Source organism: Sinocyclocheilus grahami, unplaced genomic scaffold (assembly GCF_001515645.1).
Source record: "Sinocyclocheilus grahami isolate Dianchi unplaced genomic scaffold, SAMN03320097.WGS_v1.1 scaffold121.1, whole genome shotgun sequence".
Taxonomy (NCBI): domain Eukaryota; kingdom Metazoa; phylum Chordata; class Actinopteri; order Cypriniformes; family Cyprinidae; genus Sinocyclocheilus; species Sinocyclocheilus grahami.
In genome coordinates, this window is record NW_015505300.1 from 1,001,412 (window position 1) to 1,022,197 (window position 20,786).

The following is a 20,786-nucleotide window of genomic DNA, read 5'->3' on the forward strand; positions in this document are numbered from 1 at the left end:
TATCAGTATCAAAATTCATCTTTGCAATGCAGAGGAAACACAGAAGCTGCATGGGATGAATTTCCCACACAGAGGGACATGAATGCATTTAACCTGCAGTTACAAATGCATAAATAATATTTTGTTATTTTAAACAAAAAACATTGAATACTGATATTTCTAATTATTTTAAAAACGAAAAAAAAAAAAAAAACCGCCAGCAGGTGGCAGCAAGTCCCTGTTAAGAGGTGAGTCATTGCGATTGAACAATCATTTAAACGGTTGATTAATTCAGGAACAAAACGCCTCATGTTGCACAAAGATTCAAAACCGGCAATATAGTGTCTAAAACGTAAGTCTCATAATATTACCTTCTTGTTTATTGAACTGTTGAATAAAATTACATTTTTAATCATGCTGATTTTAGAGGTGAAAACTGGCACTCTTCGTGTGATAGACTAACTTTCTTTCTGTGGTATTTTTATGCACAATGGCGTTTAGTCTTTCACAAGACATAGCTAAAGTAGGGACTTTATAACTAGCGACCATGATTTACGGTCTTAAATAGGTCCAGCGCCTTTTTTTTTTATTTTAATTTTTTATATAAAGTCTGGTCCCTGTTTTTATACGGTCTATGGTCTGGTCCTGCGTTTATCAGGTTGTACGTCAGTAATAATGGTCCGTGGGGAAACACTGTGTTCCATGTGTAGTTACAGTAAATGGACTAAACAAAAGATTTTTTGTATTCGAGTTACTCGAGGTATTCGAGGAATCGTTTCAGCCCTACTCTGATTCATCTGCTATTTTTAGATGCATTTCGTCCATAGAAATGCGTTATTCACTGCTGTAATTTGACATGACTGGCGGAAGTTTTCTGTGTGCGGTGGGCAGACTTGACTAATCGATAATGACATTCGTTGTCAATTATGTTCATTTTAGATTATTATCGATTAGTTGTTGCAGCCCTACATGTTAGCTTCAATAGTACACCAAACATATGCTGCCAAAATGTCTAGAATATGAGGTATATCTCCCCACAGGACACTGCTGTTGCAATTTCATATGAAAATGGGCAACATTAATGCAAGGTCTGTATACAAAAAAGTCAAGTTTCTGTACTTATCCCCTAAAGTTCTTTCTCCATACTATCTTATGTTCACATGTACAGAAGAGGAGAAAAACAGATAAAGCTTTATAGCCCCTCCCCTCTTAAGTTTTGTTTCAGACACAAATGAGGGAATGAGGGAAGACTAGAACTAGTTAACTCCACTTCCAGTTCAGAGTCATGCTCTCTCCCTGCCACAGATTACAAAATGCCCTGGAGGCTCTCGCGCTCACTCGCTCTGGGGCCCCCCTCTCTTTTCATTCGCATGCCAAGAGCAATCAAATCGCCCTGGTAACCGGCGGTCATGTGACCCGCACCTGTTCCTCTGGCTGGACGCCACTGGCTAAAGCCATCTGCTTGCCTCAGTCAGAGTCTCTCTCTCCAACACTCCTCAAGCACCTGCAGCCACACCGCTCTGTGGATTTGTGTTTCATACGGCCACTGCTCAGCAAACACAGCCAGGAATAAGGAGAAAAAAAGGCACACACAAAAGGAAAGAAGAAAAAAGGGATAGGAGGGGAAAAAAGCCACAAGGGCAGGAAGAGCACTCAGTTTAGGGGGAGGGATGACAGGCTTCCTTTCGATGGCTGACCTTTATGACTCATAAAAGGCAAAGAGCTATACTATAGGATGCAGGACACACTGAAGATCCAGTTGAACAGGCCAGCAGGGTGGGCCGTGGCGCGTGTAGTTTTTTGAGACGAATGGGCAGAGAGAGAGAGGGGCTAATTGGCATTAGTAGGGGGAAGACACAGGCCCTGCTGCAGGTCTGTATGAGCCACACCGCTCCAGTGCTGACACTCAGGAGGAGAGAGGGCCAGGGGGTTAATGGGACACCTGCCGTCGCCAGTGAGATGACTCATCTTCAGCAGGACCCCCCCCCACGGTGCTCGGTTTAACAGCAGCTGCTCACACGTATACACACACACACGCACAACTGTTTACCCTCAACAGCTCTTTTGCAGCATCGCACAGGCGCAAACGTAAAGACACATACACAAACAAGGACATAAAACGGCAGAGAACGAACATGCTACGGCAAGTTAACAAATGCAAACAAAAACGTGAGTCCGTATCCTTCAAAGTGAGCAGGCTAATTAGGAACCACAAGGTCACTTTTTTAAAAAATTTTTTTTTAAAGGGAGACAGGACCCGAACACACCCTGTTAGACACAGAAAGTGCTAGTGAGTGGAATCAAAGGAGGTGGTGCAATTAAAATCGCACTAAAACCTGCCTGAATTAGGGGAGGGGAAATGCCTAAGAGTGTTGGACTGTGAGGGAGAATGTGTGGAAGGAGGATGTGAGTGTTCTCATTCCACGGAACACAAACTGCACCGTGGAATGAGAGGAAGGGGTAGAAAGAGACTCGACAGAAGGATCGCAAGCATGTTATAATAGGTGGAAAAGGACAGTGAAGGCATGCAAGTGTGTGTGAAAGCATTAGAGTCCCAGTTGAGGAGAAACACGGGAATAGAGTCAGGGGGAAGCAATGGCGTTGCGTCTTGCGCTCTTAGAACAAGGTCATCTGTGCTGTGGAGCCTTTCAATTACCCAGCATTAGGGATGCTCATATTGTCCATTTAACTGTTTAACTGTTAACCGAAAGTAAGAATTTTGACAGATTAATACTAACTTTTAAAACAATTTAACTGAATTTTTTTCCCAAGTTTTTTTTTCAGTTTGCTACATTGTTAAAGAAATATATTCTATACATTTGTTAACTCATGGGGGCGTCGATACGTGCAACCACACTTATTTCTCTGCACAAGCACCTCCCACTTTCACTTAACTGTAGTAGAAAAGGCAAATTGTGATAAATGGTTATCAGAGTGAATCAGTAAGTGAATGTATTCAAATTCTGAATGGGACATAGCCTAGAAAGCGCTCCCCCTTATAATCATTAAAAAGCTGTCACTCGTCTCCGTTCTTCGCGATCTCACAAAGTTCCATTATATTCAATGAAGCTCTACACTACTGCACAATTAATCACTTATTTACATTGTGTGTACATTTTGTTTGTTCTAATGAGAGGATTTGCGAGCGTGCACAACTCAGATGTTTACAAAGATCATTCTATTATCAATTGAAACTAGGGATGCACCGATACCACTTTTTCCAGTACTCGCCTGATACCGATACTTTTATTTTTGGTACTTGCCGATACAGAGTACCGATACCGATATTTTTATTGCATTTGTAAATTTTTTAAATATTGGGTACAGAAACCAAAAGGGTATGTATAATGTTAGTTGTAGGGATGCACCGAATATTCGGCCACCGAAAATTTTCGGCCGAAAATGGCCCAAAAGGGCATTTTCGGTTTTCGGCCGAAAGACTTTTATCACCGAAACAATACGGCCGAAATGTTGTGATGACGTTGGTTAACAATTTATCAAATAGATAGTCAAACCAAAATGTATTCAGATACCTTCAACATTTCTCACATTATCACAGTTTATTCGCTATAGTTTAGAAAATGGTAATAAAATATGACAAGAACTCAAGAGTTAAACTGTGTCAGAACAAATTAATCTTGATAATGTTAGATAATTTTGATAGAAAGGTATGTAATAGATTACAATCAACCAAAAATTATTCAGACAGCTGTTAGTATGACAGTATTTACACAACTATCAATACTTTGTCAGGCAGCCCTTAGCCTTAACGACAGCCTGTAGTCTCCTGGGCGTGCTATCATCCAGCTTCATGCAAACCTGATATCTTCTCTCTGAATAATTTTTGGTTTGACTGTATATCCTTCGGTTATTTTCACACTTAATTATGCCCATTAAAATGTATTTTACAAGTTTTTTTTACTTTCACTGTTCATTGTTTTGCCCTATGGTACATCATCTTTAATTTAATAGCATCAGAGCTGCTCCATTGCAGCGGCTTAGTACTGTAATCACGCGTTTTGCTGTAATAATGCAGAGAACCACTCGTTATAAATCTCCTAACTGATATTTTCAGATATAGAAGTCCCGTTTTTTCATCTGAAACGTGCTGCGATTTACATTCCAAAGCCACTCATATAATGCAGAAACACTCAAGAAAGCAAAAGACGCGCAACACGCGTAAATATAAATTACTTTCATTTTCGCCTGAAAGTCGTGTATGCCTAAGGTTGAAAATAAATGTTTATATAGAGAATGCCCCTATAAATGGTCTTATTTTTACGATTTAGTTTTAATCCAAATGATGCGTGTGCTAAGTGAGTGAACATCAAAGATCACACAACAGAAGTGCGCGCTCCATCTTTCTCTCGCTCTCTCTCTACCATTAAGTCACTTCTGCATTGTTTTACTTACTTGTTTTTGACATCCAACTGAACTACAAACTTTCCAGTGACGTCTGTGAGAAAGATATATTCACTCGACAAGCTCGCGCATCTGCGCCGCCACGCGCTCAATCCACTCAGCGTGCTTTGTTTATCAGCTCGCGCACATCAGCTATCCAGACGTTAAAACTGAATGTTTAACATTATATTTTTTGCATACATATACTTCGTAGTAGACATCCTTAACTCCTTTCTGCGGTCTGTTGTCGGTGTTTCTTTGTTTGAATATGGCGCTTATCACATGTTGTGTGGTATCGGCGTTTGGTATCGGGGCATTTTAATGAGTACAGGAGCTCAGTATCAGGCCCGATACCGATGGTGCATCCCTAATTGAAACCCACAATAATATTTTAAATATCAGTAAGGGTACTTTCAATTGGGAGGTGGCTGTCCTGAACCCTAACCCCTAAATGTCTACTTATGAAAATGATATTTAAATAATCATTGCAATAATTTTATTCCATTTTTTTTATTCCATAAAAATATATTAGATTTTTTTTAAATGAGGTTAAAAAAAAAATATTTTTTTTTGTAAATTATAATTTTTTTTTTAAATGTGTCGCACATTTTAATATCACTACCGAAACGGTGTATGTTTTAGTCCATTGGATGAGACGGATTTTAACTACACCCCTACATTTATGATCAGGAAATATTCCTTTGTCCCTCTCTCGCTACATGGTGAGTAGATGGGTCTCATCATTTTGAAACTAATGTGTTCAAAAGTCTGAAAATCTGTGTGTAACTTTAAGGAACGTCACTAACAAACACCTTTTTTCTGCAATCAAGCACACTTTTTTGGGTGTTATTCCAAAACATTTAGATTTAGATGTGATTATGGTGTACAATTGTTCAGAACTGTGTTGGCAACCATGTGCTGATTAGCATCTTTGAGCTAGGCTCAAAAGTATCTAAAATAGTCACTACCGAACAGGGGTGGGCGATACGAGCTAAAATTCATATGATATTTTACACTGTCCAGACGATATCAATATTACATTGCGATAAAAAAAAAAAAATTACAGGCAAAATATTTTAACCATATAATTAGGAAAAAGTGAGAGATTGGACAAAGTCCTGAAAAGTCTTTTTATTGTGCCATTGTTTTTATCAAAAAGTGCAAATGTGCAACGTGAGGTAGGCCTGTATGAATTAAATTAAATGAAATGAAATTAAATGCGTGTTTGAATAGGCCAGTGGTTCCCAAACGTTTTCTGCTGGGCCCCCCTTTTTTAGAGAAAAATATTTTCAAGGACCCCCCACCACCACCTCTTTTTTTTTTGTGGAAAGTCTCATGGTTACCAAGGATACATTTATTAAAAATACAGTAAACACACTAATATTGGTAAATATTGTCAATTTAAATGATCTATTTGATTGTTTTAACATATAGGCTACTTTATTCCTGTGATCAAAGCTGAATTTTCAGCATCATTACTCAGTCTTCAGTGTCACATGATCCTTCAGAAATCATTCTAATATGCGGATTTGCTGCTCAGTAACCATTTCTGATTATTGTCAATGTTGTAAACATTTGTGCTGCTTAATATTTTTTAAGGAAACTCTTTTCACGATTCTCTTATTAATATTTGAAATGGTCCTTTGTGTCAGAGCGCTGGAGTTTGTCAGAAATAGAACGGGGCATCAGTTTACTGTCATGGATTTGTTGGGTCACGTCACGCCGCATCCACTGATAGAACGTCACTGGGTTATATTTGCTTTCGTCAAATCGCACCGCTCGTGTCTGGTGTAGGGGTGTGCACTATATGAAACCGGTATGAAAGTGACTTTCATATTTTCATATGTTGTTCCATGATATGGATTTTGCTATACCGTGGATACCGTTATATATTCATGAATTTAAATTTGACATTTATATGGTTGTGTTCAATTTGGTACGCTTTGCAAATTAACACAATGACGATAAAGAGTCGAGGCTGAACGTTTTTGTCCTCCGTGTGCAATGCCGTACTAAACAGGCATTAGTAATCAGACACAGAGCATCGTAACAAACCAAATTAATAGAGCACAAATTGCCTACTCCAGTGGGTCCCAAACTGAGGGATCGTGTACAGTCAGCAGATTATTTTGCAAAAGAAACCTCTGCAGGATGATAAAGACTACACTGTGTAATTTTCCCGCTTATGCGGCCCCATGCCTGTTAAGAAAATAATTGAACGCAAAATATTTGACATTTTAAAGGGATCATATGATGTTGCTAAAAAGAACATTGTGTATTTGGTGTAATGCAATGCGTTTAATGTAAAAAAAAAAAAAATTCCACATACTGTACACATTGTTTCTCCTCTATGCCCTGCCTTTCTGAAACGCGTCGATTTTTACAAAGCTCATCGGTCTGAAAAGCGAGGTGTGCTCTGATTGGCCAGCTATCCAGTGCGTTGTGATTGGCCAAATACCTCAAGCGTGTGACGGAAATGTTACGCCCCTTAACATATTGTGATGCCGTGTCCCGGAGCGACGAGACAAAAACAAAACCCATTATAAACAAGGCATTTGTTGCATCCAGTGGGGACATAATTATGGATTATAATGACTTAAACTATCTTTTTACGTGCTGCATTGCATCGCGCCGCATAAACAAAACCATGTCTGCATTCGTGATCGGAGAAAAGACAAACAAGCGCTACTCTACACTGCTCAAAACTTGCTTTGGAATCAGTGGCAAATTCTTTAAATATGAAAACGTACTTACAGACTGAGAGTCAGAACAGCCGGCATTGTAGTCTACTCTACCAGGATCAGGAAACAGTCCTCCATAAAATGTGCTGCACATCTGAATATTTGGGTTGAACTGTTCTGGAACAGTGTTGTAAATACAACTTAATCACTGTTTCTAGTCGTGTCCTCTTTTGGAAGGCCAAAGAAGTATTTTCGTTTTCGCAAAAAAAAAAACAGTCTTCACAACATGGCGGCGGCGGTGGCAGCAACAATAAAGTTATGCCTTCTTTCTTTGCGTGAACATTTGGGCGGCATTATGCAAATCTTCCCACATCGTGATGTAGACATGTGGGGCGTGTTTGAACGAGGCATTTTAGGAGGGCGTGGACGAGTCTTAACTTTTATAAAGAATATCTCTTTGGGTTCGAGACTTTAGTCTTTGAAACTTTATGGATCTTATCTATTCACGAACAGCTTGTAACACTCCAAAGAGAAAGGAAAACTTGAAATTGCATCATATGACCCCTTTAGTGATCTCAACATGACTCGCAGTACCCGCTTGAGCACTCCGTTATCAGTTGTAGCAGTTGTGGTTGTATCAATAACAGACCACTAGATGGCACGATTGAAGAATCAGAGTTGTATTGCAGGGAGCCAAGTAGAAATATAAATGAACGACGCATGGTTCTGCTCTAAGCATGAAAGTTACAAGTTTGAGAAAGGACTTCACAGCTGTAACCCTCCAAAATTTTAGTTGTAATCTTTTATACTACAGTGATTACTGTTCCCTAATTTTGATCATTGTGTTTTCCCCAAATTAAAGTTTTTTTTTTTTTTTTTTTAAATGCTTTGGATATTTTGTTTAACATGTTAGTAGAACAGTGGTATACCTACAGCAAATTTTTCTTCAAATTTTGAGCGATGAAGATTAACAATATTTCAGAAAAAAACAGGTCTTTATAGATTGTTCTCTAATTTTGATCTCCACTGTACATCTTAAAGTGGTTAAATTCCCCAAGAGACTATACAATAAACTTTTTTTTAGCCATCTAAAAAAAGTTGTTTCAAAGCATAGAGTCTTTTATGTGCATAGCGTGGGGGGGTCTCTTTGTTTAAACGAGGGAGGCTTTGATGGACGGCAATGTGCATCTTCACTCTTGCTTGTCCCCCCAGTGGCTGCACATTCAGCGCTCGGCACACTTCTCGAATCCATTCACCACACAGTCTCACTCGCTCATTCTTTTGAGGCGGAGGCCTGTCTGATCACCAAAGCAGCAACACAAGGCTTCACAGGAACTGAAAACTCCCAAGCCCTGGTGGGACAGGCCTGCTAGTCTTAGAAGGATAAAACAAACAGGGTGGACAAAGTTAGATGCCTGGCCCCTTCCTTCTGTTGTGCCATCCACCTCTCTGCACTTTGTCTTTGAGGTTCAATGTCACACAGAATTCAACTTTTTTCCACTAGAGCTTGGAGAGAAGACAAGGCAGAGGCGCTTGTTTGAGGACAAATAAGCAAGCAGTCTGGCGTAAAGGTGCTGTAGTTAGACTTGTGAGCAAACAGACACGCTGGTCCTGCGAACGAAGAGCTTTGAGTACGCACACATTGCAGCACTTCCTATGCAACCGCGACTGTTGTGGTTTTCGTATCCGAGTGCACAGGATGTAGCTAAGATAATCTGCGAAAGAGAAAGACACTCTGCATCGACATGAGATGGAAATCAAAGGGCCAACAGAACTGCCCACCCAGGTTAGGTGGTTATGCAGTTAGAAAACAACCCCACTGACTAAAATGGGGGCTTTGCTATAGTTGCTTGGGAAACTGCCAATAAATTGAAGGTGAGAGGTGTGTATTTGCAATGCAAAACAGTCTTCTCATGAGGGGAAAGAGCCACATGCAATACAGCACTGAGGAGGGATCTTTCTGAAGTGTTTGATGGCTGTGTGTATATGGAAAACAAACCTGGGCACACAGACGCTCACATTTTGCGTTGGGTGTGGTCTGAGAATAACCATTTATAGTAGTACTTTGTCAGATAATAACGCCAACAGACACTAGGACAAGACTTTTAACGTCCAACCTAGTTTCCCATACTCCACTTGCATGAAAAGAGTAACTAAACAAGGAAAACGTTAAAAGAGCCGATAAGCCAAACAAATGGAGATGGGGGAAGGGAAATGAATGACATACATCAAATGCTAGATGTGCTATATGCAGCCCACTTTTTGAGAAATGGGGCCACATCGTTTAAAAACTATCCACAGGGGCTCACCAGCACCACACATCCAGCTTTGTAGCAGATTTAGTCAAATTCAGGCCGCCACGATTAATGAGACAGCATTGTGAAGTAACTAGCATTAGGTGCCATTTTGAATGGAGATTACCCCCCCCTCCCCTTTTCCTTTTTCACAAACACGCACACACTTTCGTCCCTCCTCCCCCTTCAGATGACCTACTGGTCTGGCACTGTGCTGCAGATGCGCTTGCTTTGGCCCGGCCCTTTTCCATGAAAGGGACGTGGCGGTGGAGCAATGGGGGGGGGGGGGGGCCTGGGGGGGGGGGGGGGCCTGGGGGGGGGGGGGGGCCTGGGGGGGGGGGGGGGCCTGGGGGGGGGGGGGGGCCTGGGGGGGGGGGGGGGAGGGGGGAGGGCGCAGGGGGGGGGGGGGCTGACAAATTCCTCAGCCGGATCATGTTACTACCTCCGCTAGGAAAAATGGCCATGCAACCTTGTTCTGCATATTCAGGATGGATGCATTTTCTTTTCTTTCTTGAGGGGGATGGGGGTCGAAGGAAAAAAGCAAGGGTGCATCATTTAAAGCACCATTATTGTGAACTGTATCCAGAAGAGAAAAGGTATAATGACACCACATTATTTTAGGCAGTATTAACAACACATAAAATGACTAATGGCTTCTTCACAGAACAAATGACCAGCAAAGATGAGATGCAAGTATCTTTTCGCAGGCCTCCAGAAGTTTAGGTAACTAGCGAAGGTTTAATCAAAAAGGTGTCAAGTTTGTGGTTTAGCGCTTGCAATTCAAAGCAAAAAAAGCAGATGCAAGTCTTACACAATATCAAGTTCCTTGTCTCAAAAGCAAAAAAACTAAACAAATAAAAACAAAAAACAAAAAAAGAACACCCCTGACAACTCTGATACAGCACCATCAGCTTGTACCAGACCTAGAAAACAACTCATTCTAAACATATCTACAGTTCAGGGAACCAGATGATCACATGAGGTTTTGTGACTCCATCCACACGTTCACAAGGAGGTAGATACAATAAAGATGAAGATCTCACATTTGGAAGCTCACGTAAATATGGGGAACATTTGCAACATTTAAACCTTTTAAAATGCAGTTTAAATTTTAGATATTTAGATAAGTTTAGATATGTTATAAATTTTAAAGACTACAGGAGGCTCAAATTTTGCATACCTGGACTTTTTGGAGCTCTTAGGCTTCGGGGTGACAGTCTTCACTATTTTCTCCTTAGGTTCTTTGGGTGTCTTGGGAGTCTTCGGGGTTTTAGGAGTCTTGGGCTCTTTCGGTTCCTTGGGCTCCTTCTCCTTTGGTTTCTTTTTGCTCTTCTTTTCAACAACAGACTGCTCCACAGGAGTCATAAGAGAGCCTCCCTCGTTCATCAGAGAAGCTGCCTCTCCTCCGGCCTCACCGCTGATGTCCTTACCCTCCTGGCCTTCGCTTGCCTTGGCTTTCTTCTTTTTCTTCTTTTTGGGCTTGAGCTCGCTCTCCGTCTGCTGTATGTCACAGTTGGCTGGTTGGAGGTTAGGGCCCGAAGCAGGTGTCTTACTGGATGTTATCATCTCCAGGGAAGGGTCTGATGGAGAATGCTGATGACGAAGAGAGAGAGACGGGGAGATGTGTTAGTACAAAGAATGAAGAAATGGAAGCAAGGCTTATAGAGGATTTCCTTCTCGCATTTTTGCATATCTCAGCCACAGAGAAGCCAAAGAAAGCTCATGGCATCGCTGCTTCATTTCATCGATCAAAACCACATATATCAAGTATCACATTTTTTTTAATACCCCCAGAAAAGCTAGGATAAGTGGGGAAAAAGTGAATAAACGCATCACATTTTAACGTACTCAAACAGCTGCCTCTGCTGCTGTTGACCCTTGAGGCGTGCCATGTTACTTGGTTTGATTCCCTTTGCTCCCATTAGTGCCAGTGTTAGCTGTAGCTAGGCAGAATTAACGCAGCAATGGTTGTGCCTCTTTCCTTGCAGTTATCTCTGTTCCCCTCTCCATTCATGGCAAAGACAGACTGACAGGAAACATGTTGGCAGCTGTGCTAAGCGTCCAGCTTCCCAGAGTCCCTGCAGCAGATGGGACTGAGGCATTATGACACTAATAAATTATATCTATACTTCATAAATGCCTCGGTTTTAGACATCAGCAAATTTTATGCAATATGCTACAGCTTTCAAAAGGCGCACACACACACACAAAAAACTGGCCTGGTGAAATCAGTTTCCATCCTGGCAAATCAGGAAGAATATTGTGTTTTCTCTATAAGCCATTTGTTGATTCAAGTCTGGAGTTTTATTGCATACAATGCACTTTGCTTTTAAAACAAAAGACTTTGTAAACCACATCATTGTGGTGATGAAATGCATATTTCCTGTAAACAACAGCATGAGAAATAAGGGTGCACCATGCATGCCAAACAGTGGCAAGGTCACAGAAAATGCCCAACACCCAGTCCAACGGTGATCATTAGAGCAGCTGGAACAGCGAGTGTTCAGCCGCCACTTTAACGGATATATGGCTCTCCTCTTGCCAAGCCTCCCCAATAATCAATTGCATGAATGACAATAGGCCTACCGCACGCGCTCTCTGCATTTCTAATTTGACAGCAGCAGTCCAGAATACAATATGTTCAATATAGGATTTCATCTCTCGGAGGGGGAGACTGACGTGTCAGTTAATCTAGCAGTCAAAGTGCTCACTCGGTGAGCTAAATACTCCCTGAAGGAGCACTGCACTTCGGCTTAGCATGGCAGGCTTTTTGCAGGGCAAACCCATGAATTAACACCCAATTCATCAGATGAAAAGCTGGCTCCGAGAGACAGAGCCTAACCCTTGCTAAACTTTCTTCAAGATTCATTGCTCACTGCTGTTGAACTTCAGTCTGCTTCTGGCTGAGAGCAAATCTAAATGAGCTACAAATTTATGGCACTGAAATACCTAGATACTGTAAGCTACTTACTAGCAGCTACCTACTCCAAATAAAACTCCCACAGAGTAAAAACGCTTGAGGATGCCAAAGTATAGCAAAGGCTTCCCGATCTCTGTGTCACATGAATTTATAAAGCTCTAAGGCTGTAACAACAATGAAGTAGGGATGGGCATTTTGGGAAATTTCTCATTTTGATCATCGATAGGTTTCAAAAACGATTAATCGGTGGCGGGGCTTGTGCGGGGGCGGGGCATGGCCGTAATGGATAATGAAAAAAATCTGAAGATTGTTATGAAAATTAATGTTAAAAATAAAAATATGACATGAAAACATAAACACATGATTAGGACATGTTAGATTATGATTATGATGAAGCAATGTTATTAATAAAGAAGCATCTAAAAAGGAATCAACAGCGTGCTGAAAGATGGGCAAGGACAGCATTTACTATAGATTTCAAATAAAGTTTTCATTATAAATGTATGGCAGATTTGTGCTATATATTAATCTGTTATTAAGTGTAATAGTTGTAATTAAGTTTTATTTTTAAGTTAAGTTAAGTTAATTAAGTTTTATTTTCCATAAATCCATAAATCGCCTGCGCATTTTTGGAAGCCATACAAATTGAATTATGCCCACAAATATGACGAAAAAAAGCACGGCTGCATTATTATAACATCAGTAATAATAATAATAATAATAATAATAATAATATTATATAAAAAAACATCTAAAAGCAATTGAATCATTATCGGGCATTGCATTTGAGCATGAAACTAATCACTGATATGCAGCGCTTTCAGCATGTAATAAATGTTCATGTTAATTAATCAGACGTAGGCTAGCTATTACAACTTTCATCTGAAAAAATTTTGCCAATGCAGATGTGAGCTTGACCGAAAGTGTAACTCGGATTGCGCTTTAAAAACACGAAAGTACAATAAATTCACATTCTTAGACTACATTAGTGTCACTATGGTCTTTGACGGTCTGTCCTTCAGTGAAGAAGCAGTCTTTTCATATAGAGCATATTCTTGCCGTGACTGTTTTGCATGACGGAATGTCATACTCGGGCTCAACGTAATGCATGAAATCTTTAAATCCTTCTAAGTCGACGAAACTAATGGGCAGCAAATCTTTCACCACCATTTCAGCGATTAGCTGTGTCATCTTCTTGGTTCTGCCTGCGTTGCATTTTGGTCTTACGGCAAATGATGCAATGCTCATCTGAGTTGCTGCTGTTATCGCCAGACATTTTATGTACAAATGTTAGATGATAGCGCATTGTACTTGTTGTAGATTTGTGTGATAGCATGGCGCTGCACAGCTTGCACTGAACTGTATTTTCATCTGTCTTAAAGTGAAGCCAGACATCACAACGTGACTTTGAGGCCATGATTCTCTCTCTTCTCACATCTTTTGATGCATCCTGTGGCAAGCTAACCAATCAGAGCTCAGGGTGCCGCCCAAAGTGCTGCTATAACCAATCAGGGAAAAAAATTAAAAAAATAATAATTCGATCATCGTTTACATGACCGATCATCGCTGTCACGGTCGAGTACTCGATCACTGTTGCACATCCCTACAATGAAGATGTAAAATATGGACAATGAAAATGTCAAGTTAGGGCTAAACACAAATACCATAAAGCCAGACAGAGATACTAGAACATTTATGCACTTGCCATTTTACCCATTCTGTGTCGCAACTTCCTTTTACAACATTTCGTTTGCGCAAATTAAGGAGCAGCAAGTGCAAGCATACAACCGTACCCTCCTGGCTATAAACAAGGCTCGGGGGCCCGCCCAAAGTGCTGCAATAACAAAACAGGGAAAAAAAAAAAAAAAAAAAAAATTCGATCATCGTTTACATGACCGATCATCGCTGTCACGGTCGAGTACTCGATCACTGTTGCACATCCCTACAATGAAGATGTAAAATATGGACATTGAAAATGTCAAGTTAGGGCTAAACACAAATACCATAAAGCCAGACAGAGATACTAGAACATTTATGCACTTGCCATTTTACCCATTCTGTGTCGCAACTTCCTTTTACAACATTTCGTTTGCGCAAATTAAGGAGCAGCAAGTGCAAGCATACAACCGTACCCTCCTGGCTATATGCTGAACATTTAGGAAGTACTGTTCTGCTTGTGTCTGACCCAGAGAGAGTGCGACACCACTAAGATGGCAGGCAACTGCTGTCAGCAGAGAGTCTCAGAAGGCTGGCACCTTGCATGAACTGCTAAATAAGAAATAAAGGAATCATAAACATGGCATGCATTCATGCATTCCAATATGCATTTCTATTTTAGTTCTTAAAGCCCAGTGTGATGCTGTGAACACTTGTGCTTGGTACCAATTTGACTGGAGCCACAATGAAGAGTCTGTTCCCTCAGATGAAGCATTGCTCTACTTAAAGGTCACACTCATTTTTTTCTCATCAAACCTCTCAATATTCCATGAGCGACACAGCTCTGGTGTTTAATAGTGCGAGAGGTGAGTGCTGTCCATTCTAAACTGTGCAAATGGGGTGTTTCTATGATAACTTGAGGCGTGCAAGAAAGTGAACAGCACATTTGACTCACCTCACACCAACTTCAAGTATAAGGGCTTGAACTATTGGTTATGAATGCAATTTATGTTCCTGCCCAAATAGTTTTCTAAAACCATTGCAGGTTTCAGAAATTTGATGAGACAACTAAAATAAATGTTGTCTCAGCAAGTCTAAAACGGATAGATAAAGTCATGATGTAAAGGAACTGACAAATTATTTCTTTCATATTGTGACAAACTTCAGAGTAAAACAGATCGTTTAAAAAAAAAATGTAGGGACGGGAACCTGGTTTTATCCATCGGTTGTTGATTGGAGGCAGATCTGATATTGAGCTTGCAGTCATTTGTAAGAAATTATCAGTGTTAAGACTAAATGATTGGAGATGTCTGTTATACATCACCAGAGAAGTCTGCTGTTTCACTGCAAGATCAGTTATGAAACTAAGAATTGTGAGGTCAATTTTTTTAATGTATGCACTAGTGCGGTTATTAAAATTAGCGTTAACGCAGGTGATTATTTTTTCAGTTTAATGTGTTATTTAACTAGGACTCCAACAAACTATTTTACTAAACGATTAATCTATTGAGTATTACGTCAATTAACTAATCGTCGATTTAACCAATTAATCAGTAGGCTTTGTTCTATTATTCTGCTTTTACAATTAGTAAAAATACTGAGTTACACATCATCTAACTAATAAATAAAACAAGGTAATCACTTTGAAGTGAATGTCAAACAATTGTATTACTATACTATTAGGCTACGTTTAAACTAGTCTGTTTTCATTTTAAAACGCATAACTTTTGCTACGGTTACGCCTATCGTTTACACCACCCCGGCAAAATCACTGCAGACCCCATTTTAGTTTGAAAACTCCGGGGTTGCGTTGCGGGGTTGACCAAAATGGAGACTTTTGAAAACGATGGTGTGGCTTCCCACATTCGCTCTGCGTTTGTGATCATTGTGATCAATGATCATTGTTGTACCTGCATGAGACCTGCGTTTTTGGTTGTGTAGTGTGGATGGAGAACGTTTCTGAAAAGCAGTGAAAACGGAAGTGTAGACAAGGATCGCCGTTTTAAAACGAAAATGGACTAGTGTAAACAGGGCCTTAATTAACTGTATGAAGTAACTGACTGAATGATGCATCATTCTGCCAAACATTTCCTTTTGTAAGTCATATATGGGACAAAAAGTGCCAAGACATTTTATTTTTGATAAATTTTATTCACAAAATTAGCTCTCTAAAAACACCTTAAGCCTTGTACACACCGGGACGATTATCACGCGCGCTTATCGCCGACTTTTTGACACGTCTTTTCATGCCCAAGCGATTTTCGCTGGCAAAGAGCCGAGTGAATGTGCAAATTCACTCCTTGACATTAGATGGCGCTTAACGAAAAACAGAAATACCCCGGTACACATCGAATCCTATTTGATCTGCAATTCCTCTCCATAACAACTCTCTTATCGAGATTTTTGTCGTCTCTGTCGCGTTTGTCAAAGCCCTTTGTGTTCAGACACCAATGAGACCAGCAGCTCTACATTAATCTTGCCTTGATGCATCTTCTTGGTCTACTTCCTCTTCGTCGTTAGGTATCAATGTGTGCTCGGGCAAGTCCTTTTTGTGCTTGAGTACCACCAAGGCATGTTTTACTGTAACTTCAGCAGCTCCAGGCACGTGAACAAAAGCTCCAATCTCATTCGTTGGCCAGTTTTTAAACGCGGCGCTTCAAACTAAAAAAATTAGCCCGCGGCGTTTATAAAAAAAAATTACGCTTTTATGCCTTGCGTTTTGCACGTCAGTGTGCACACTCACATTGACGCTCTTTGTTTAGTCAAGAGGTGTTAAACGTTGGCGATAATCACGCGCGATATTCGTCCCGGTGTGAAAAAACCTTTATAGTGTTATAGTAATCAAAGCAGTCCAGAGCTAGATCATGCTTTAACCTACACAAATCAAACTATCACTAATGATTTTATTTATTTGTATTTATTTTTGCATTCATTAAAAAAAATTATATTATTAGCTAGCTCCACATTGGACAGCTGCTTTATAGCAGAAAATCAAGTTGTAATTCAAACTGAAAGCGAGATTGACACAGAGACTTTTTTTCTTGTTTAAAGGGGTCATATGATGCGATTTCAATTTTTCCTTTCTCTTTGGAGTGTTACAAGCTGATTGTGCATAGATAAGATCCTTGAAGTTGCAAAGACTAAAGTCTCAAAACCAAAGAGATATTCTTTAACTTTGAGACATGTGCGGGTGTGTTTGTGCAATCAGTCATCGAGGCAAGAGTGAAACATTTGAAAGTGTGGGCTTACGATACAAAACTAGGCAACACCAGTGTCAGATGCAATATATGTAGTAGTGAAAAAGTGAACAAAAGAGGCAACACTAGTAATATAATGAAACATTTACTAACAAAATACAACATCCACCTCAAGCAATGCGCTGTATTATGTCTCGCGGCTCCAGCTCCAACTGAAACTCGCGAGACACATTCACATCAAATGATGTGACAAGACTTATTCGCAACCACAAAAGTACATTATTTCCACATGCTTTAAAGCCTTGCCGGTTAAACGTTTCATTTGCGTGATGTTCTAACATGTGTTTATTCAGAGCGCGTACACCCAAAGTGACCGTACACTAAACGGCAGGTCAAACAGCACCTGATTATTTAGTTATCGTCTGATTGCGCCAATACTGTCAAAAACAGTACTTAAAACTTTACATAAACGCAGTTAATTATGTCTAAACTGAAAGTAAACAGTTGAGAGAAAAACAGATGTGTGCAGCTCTTAAAGCAGCAGTACTAAATAGGGTTGTGCGATTAATCTAATCTTGCCTTGATGCATCTTCTTGGTCTACTTCCTCTTCGTCGTTAGGTATCAATGTGTGCTCGGGCAAGTCCTTTTTGTGCTTGAGTACCACCAAGGCATGTTTTACTGTAACTTCAGCAGCTCCAGGCACGTGAACAAAAGCTCCAATCTCATTTGTTGGCCAGTTTTTAAACGCGGCGCTTCAAACTAAAAAAATTAGCCCGCGGCGTTTATAAAAAAAAATTACGCTTTTATGCCTTGCGTTTTGCACGTCAGTGTGCACACTCACATTGACGCTCTTTGTTTAGTCAAGAGGTGTTAAACGTTGGCGATAATCACGCGCGATATTCGTCCCGGTGTGAAAAAACCTTTATAGTGTTATAGTAATCAAAGCAGTCCAGAGCTAGATCATGCTTTAACCTACACAAATCAAACTATCACTAATGATTTTATTTATTTGTATTTATTTTTGCATTCATTAAAAAAAATTATATTATTAGCTAGCTCCACATTGGACAGCTGCTTTATAGCAGAAAATCAAGTTGTAATTCAAACTGAAAGCGAGATTGACACAGAGACTTTTTTTCTTGTTTAAAGGGGTCATATGATGCGATTTCAATTTTTCCTTTCTCTTTGGAGTGTTACAAGCTGATTGTGCATAGATAAGATCCTTGAAGTTGCAAAGACTAAAGTCTCAAAACCAAAGAGATATTCTTTAACTTTGAGACATGTGCGGGTGTGTTTGTGCAATCAGTCATCGAGGCAAGAGTGAAACATTTGAAAGTGTGGGCTTACGATACAAAACTAGGCAACACCAGTGTCAGATGCAATATATGTAGTAGTGAAAAAGTGAACAAAAGAGGCAACACTAGTAATATAATGAAACATTTACTAACAAAATACAACATCCACCTCAAGCAATGCGCTGTATTATGTCTCGCGGCTCCAGCTCCAACTGAAACTCGCGAGACACATTCACATCAAATGATGTGACAAGACTTATTCGCAACCACAAAAGTACATTTCCACATGCTTTAAAGCCTTGCCGGTTAAACGTTTCATTTGCGTGATGTTCTAACATGTGTTTATTCAGAGCGCGTACACCCAAAGTGACCGTACACTAAACGGCAGGTCAAACAGCACCTGATTATTTAGTTATCGTCTGATTGCGCCAATACTGTCAAAAACAGTACTTAAAACTTTACATAAACGCAGTTAATTATGTCTAAACTGAAAGTAAACAGTTGAGAGAAAAACAGATGTGTGCAGCTCTTAAAGCAGCAGTACTAAATAGGGTTGTGCGATTAATCGAAATGTCATAAAATCACGATTTGAGCGTGCACGATTTCTAAATCGCTTTATAGCACAATTTTCCGTGCCCCCGACGTCCCGCAGTATGCTATCCGAACCAATCAGAATGCAGTGCGCCTAAATGGAGCACGAGAACAGAACAGAACAGACCGGGCGGTAGGGCTGCACGATAAATCGAAATGGAATCGAGATCGCGATTCGACAGAAGCTGCAATTGTCATGCATATCTTTCAGTGAAGCACGGTTCTGTGATCAGCAGTAAATCTCCATCCAAAGGCCAGAGGGCGCTCTCGCGCTGAAACTCCAAATACGCCTCGCAGAAGAAACCCAGAAAATGCCTATCGCTGCAGCTGAATATTCAACTGCTTTCATTGATTCAACGTGACTAATAAACACACGACTACGGCAATATACAGTTTATCGGAGTTCTTATCATTTTCAATAAAATAAAGTATATTTATAATGCAATGCCTTTATCACTGCTTAAATACTATGAAATAGATTTATTTCAAACACTCGACTGACATTATGAAGTGAGTTGAGTAAAAATAGGTTATTAAATGTGGTTTTCACACATGCTTTCAGATGGAGCAGCATTTACTTCACAGAGCCATAGTTCACTGAGAAGCTATGCAAACAGCTGTCATTAAATCGCAAACGATTTCTTTGATTTCATAATCGCGCAATAAAATTGTCTGTGATTTTTTTTCCTTACTTGTCAGTGAACTACGGCTATGTGTAGTAAATTCTGCTCCATCTGAAAGCACGTGATGATGATTTACTGCTGATTACAGAACCGGCATTACTATCAAAATGGGCATGACAATCACATTCGATTAATCGTGCCACCCTACCGGGCAGGCATACAGACGGAACGCCAGGTTCACACACTGCGTCCGTGGTGCGTTTTTTTTTTTGAGCCCATGTTAACAGATCAGAGCATTCACACTGTACGCGATTGCGGTCTGGCAGTTGCGCTCCAGGAGTGGTGCGTCTGCAGCAGGGCAGCGATCGTTCGTTCTGCTGTGCTGCACACGCTGAATTGAAGTGATGTAAAGTGCATTATTCGCGGTAAAAAATAACATGGATTGACACGGAAATTTAGTAATTAGAGCCCAACCGATACGGGTTTTTTGGGGCTGATACCGATATTAGGGAGTAAAAGAAAGGCCGATACCAATATATCGGCCGATATTCTTTGTGTATATTATAGTACAGTACCAGTCAAAAATTTGGACACTTTCCCATTCGTGTGTCCAAACATTTGACTGATACTATCTATATAGAATACAGTATATACATAAACAGAATGTATATACATAAACATTTTTTGCAATGATCACTCAAATGTGGTGATCAAACACTTATAATGGTGATGGAGATATGTTAGACGTGTAAAATTACTGTTGATAAAAAAATATATATATTCTGAACCCCATGTGGATTTTCACAAACTGAGAAAGTCAAAAAGTGTTACTTTGTGCCCTGCTCTCCCCTACCTCTGTAAATAAATACAATATAAATTCACGTCTCGCGCACTTTAATGCCCTTTGAATGTAACGTGTACGTTCCCTTGGAACTGGAATCATGGTGGAATATCATGTACACTTCGCAGGGCACTTACGGTCGAAAAAGACAACGCTTGAATGCTGCCTGAACAAAAGACCTCCTTACTGAAGTGAAAGTGTTGACTGGTGTCACTATCTCGCGAACGCGCCGGCGGATCTCCACCAAATTCGGGGGATCCCTTCAGCTCGAGGAGCCCTCTCGAACGCCACCCCTCCGCGCATCGGT

General features: G+C 40.3%; 1 protein-coding gene across 1 annotated transcript in view; it reads right to left on the reverse strand.

Moving 5' to 3' along the window:
• The window catches only part of LOC107589837 (chromodomain-helicase-DNA-binding protein 7-like), a 91,954-nt gene that overhangs the window by 33,215 nt on the left and 37,953 nt on the right, over positions 1-20,786 (reverse strand). The window contains exon 3 of the mRNA XM_016278388.1: positions 10,536-10,948. Coding sequence (XP_016133874.1) covers positions 10,536-10,948 — 413 coding nt within the window. The remainder of the gene's footprint in view (positions 1-10,535; positions 10,949-20,786) is intronic.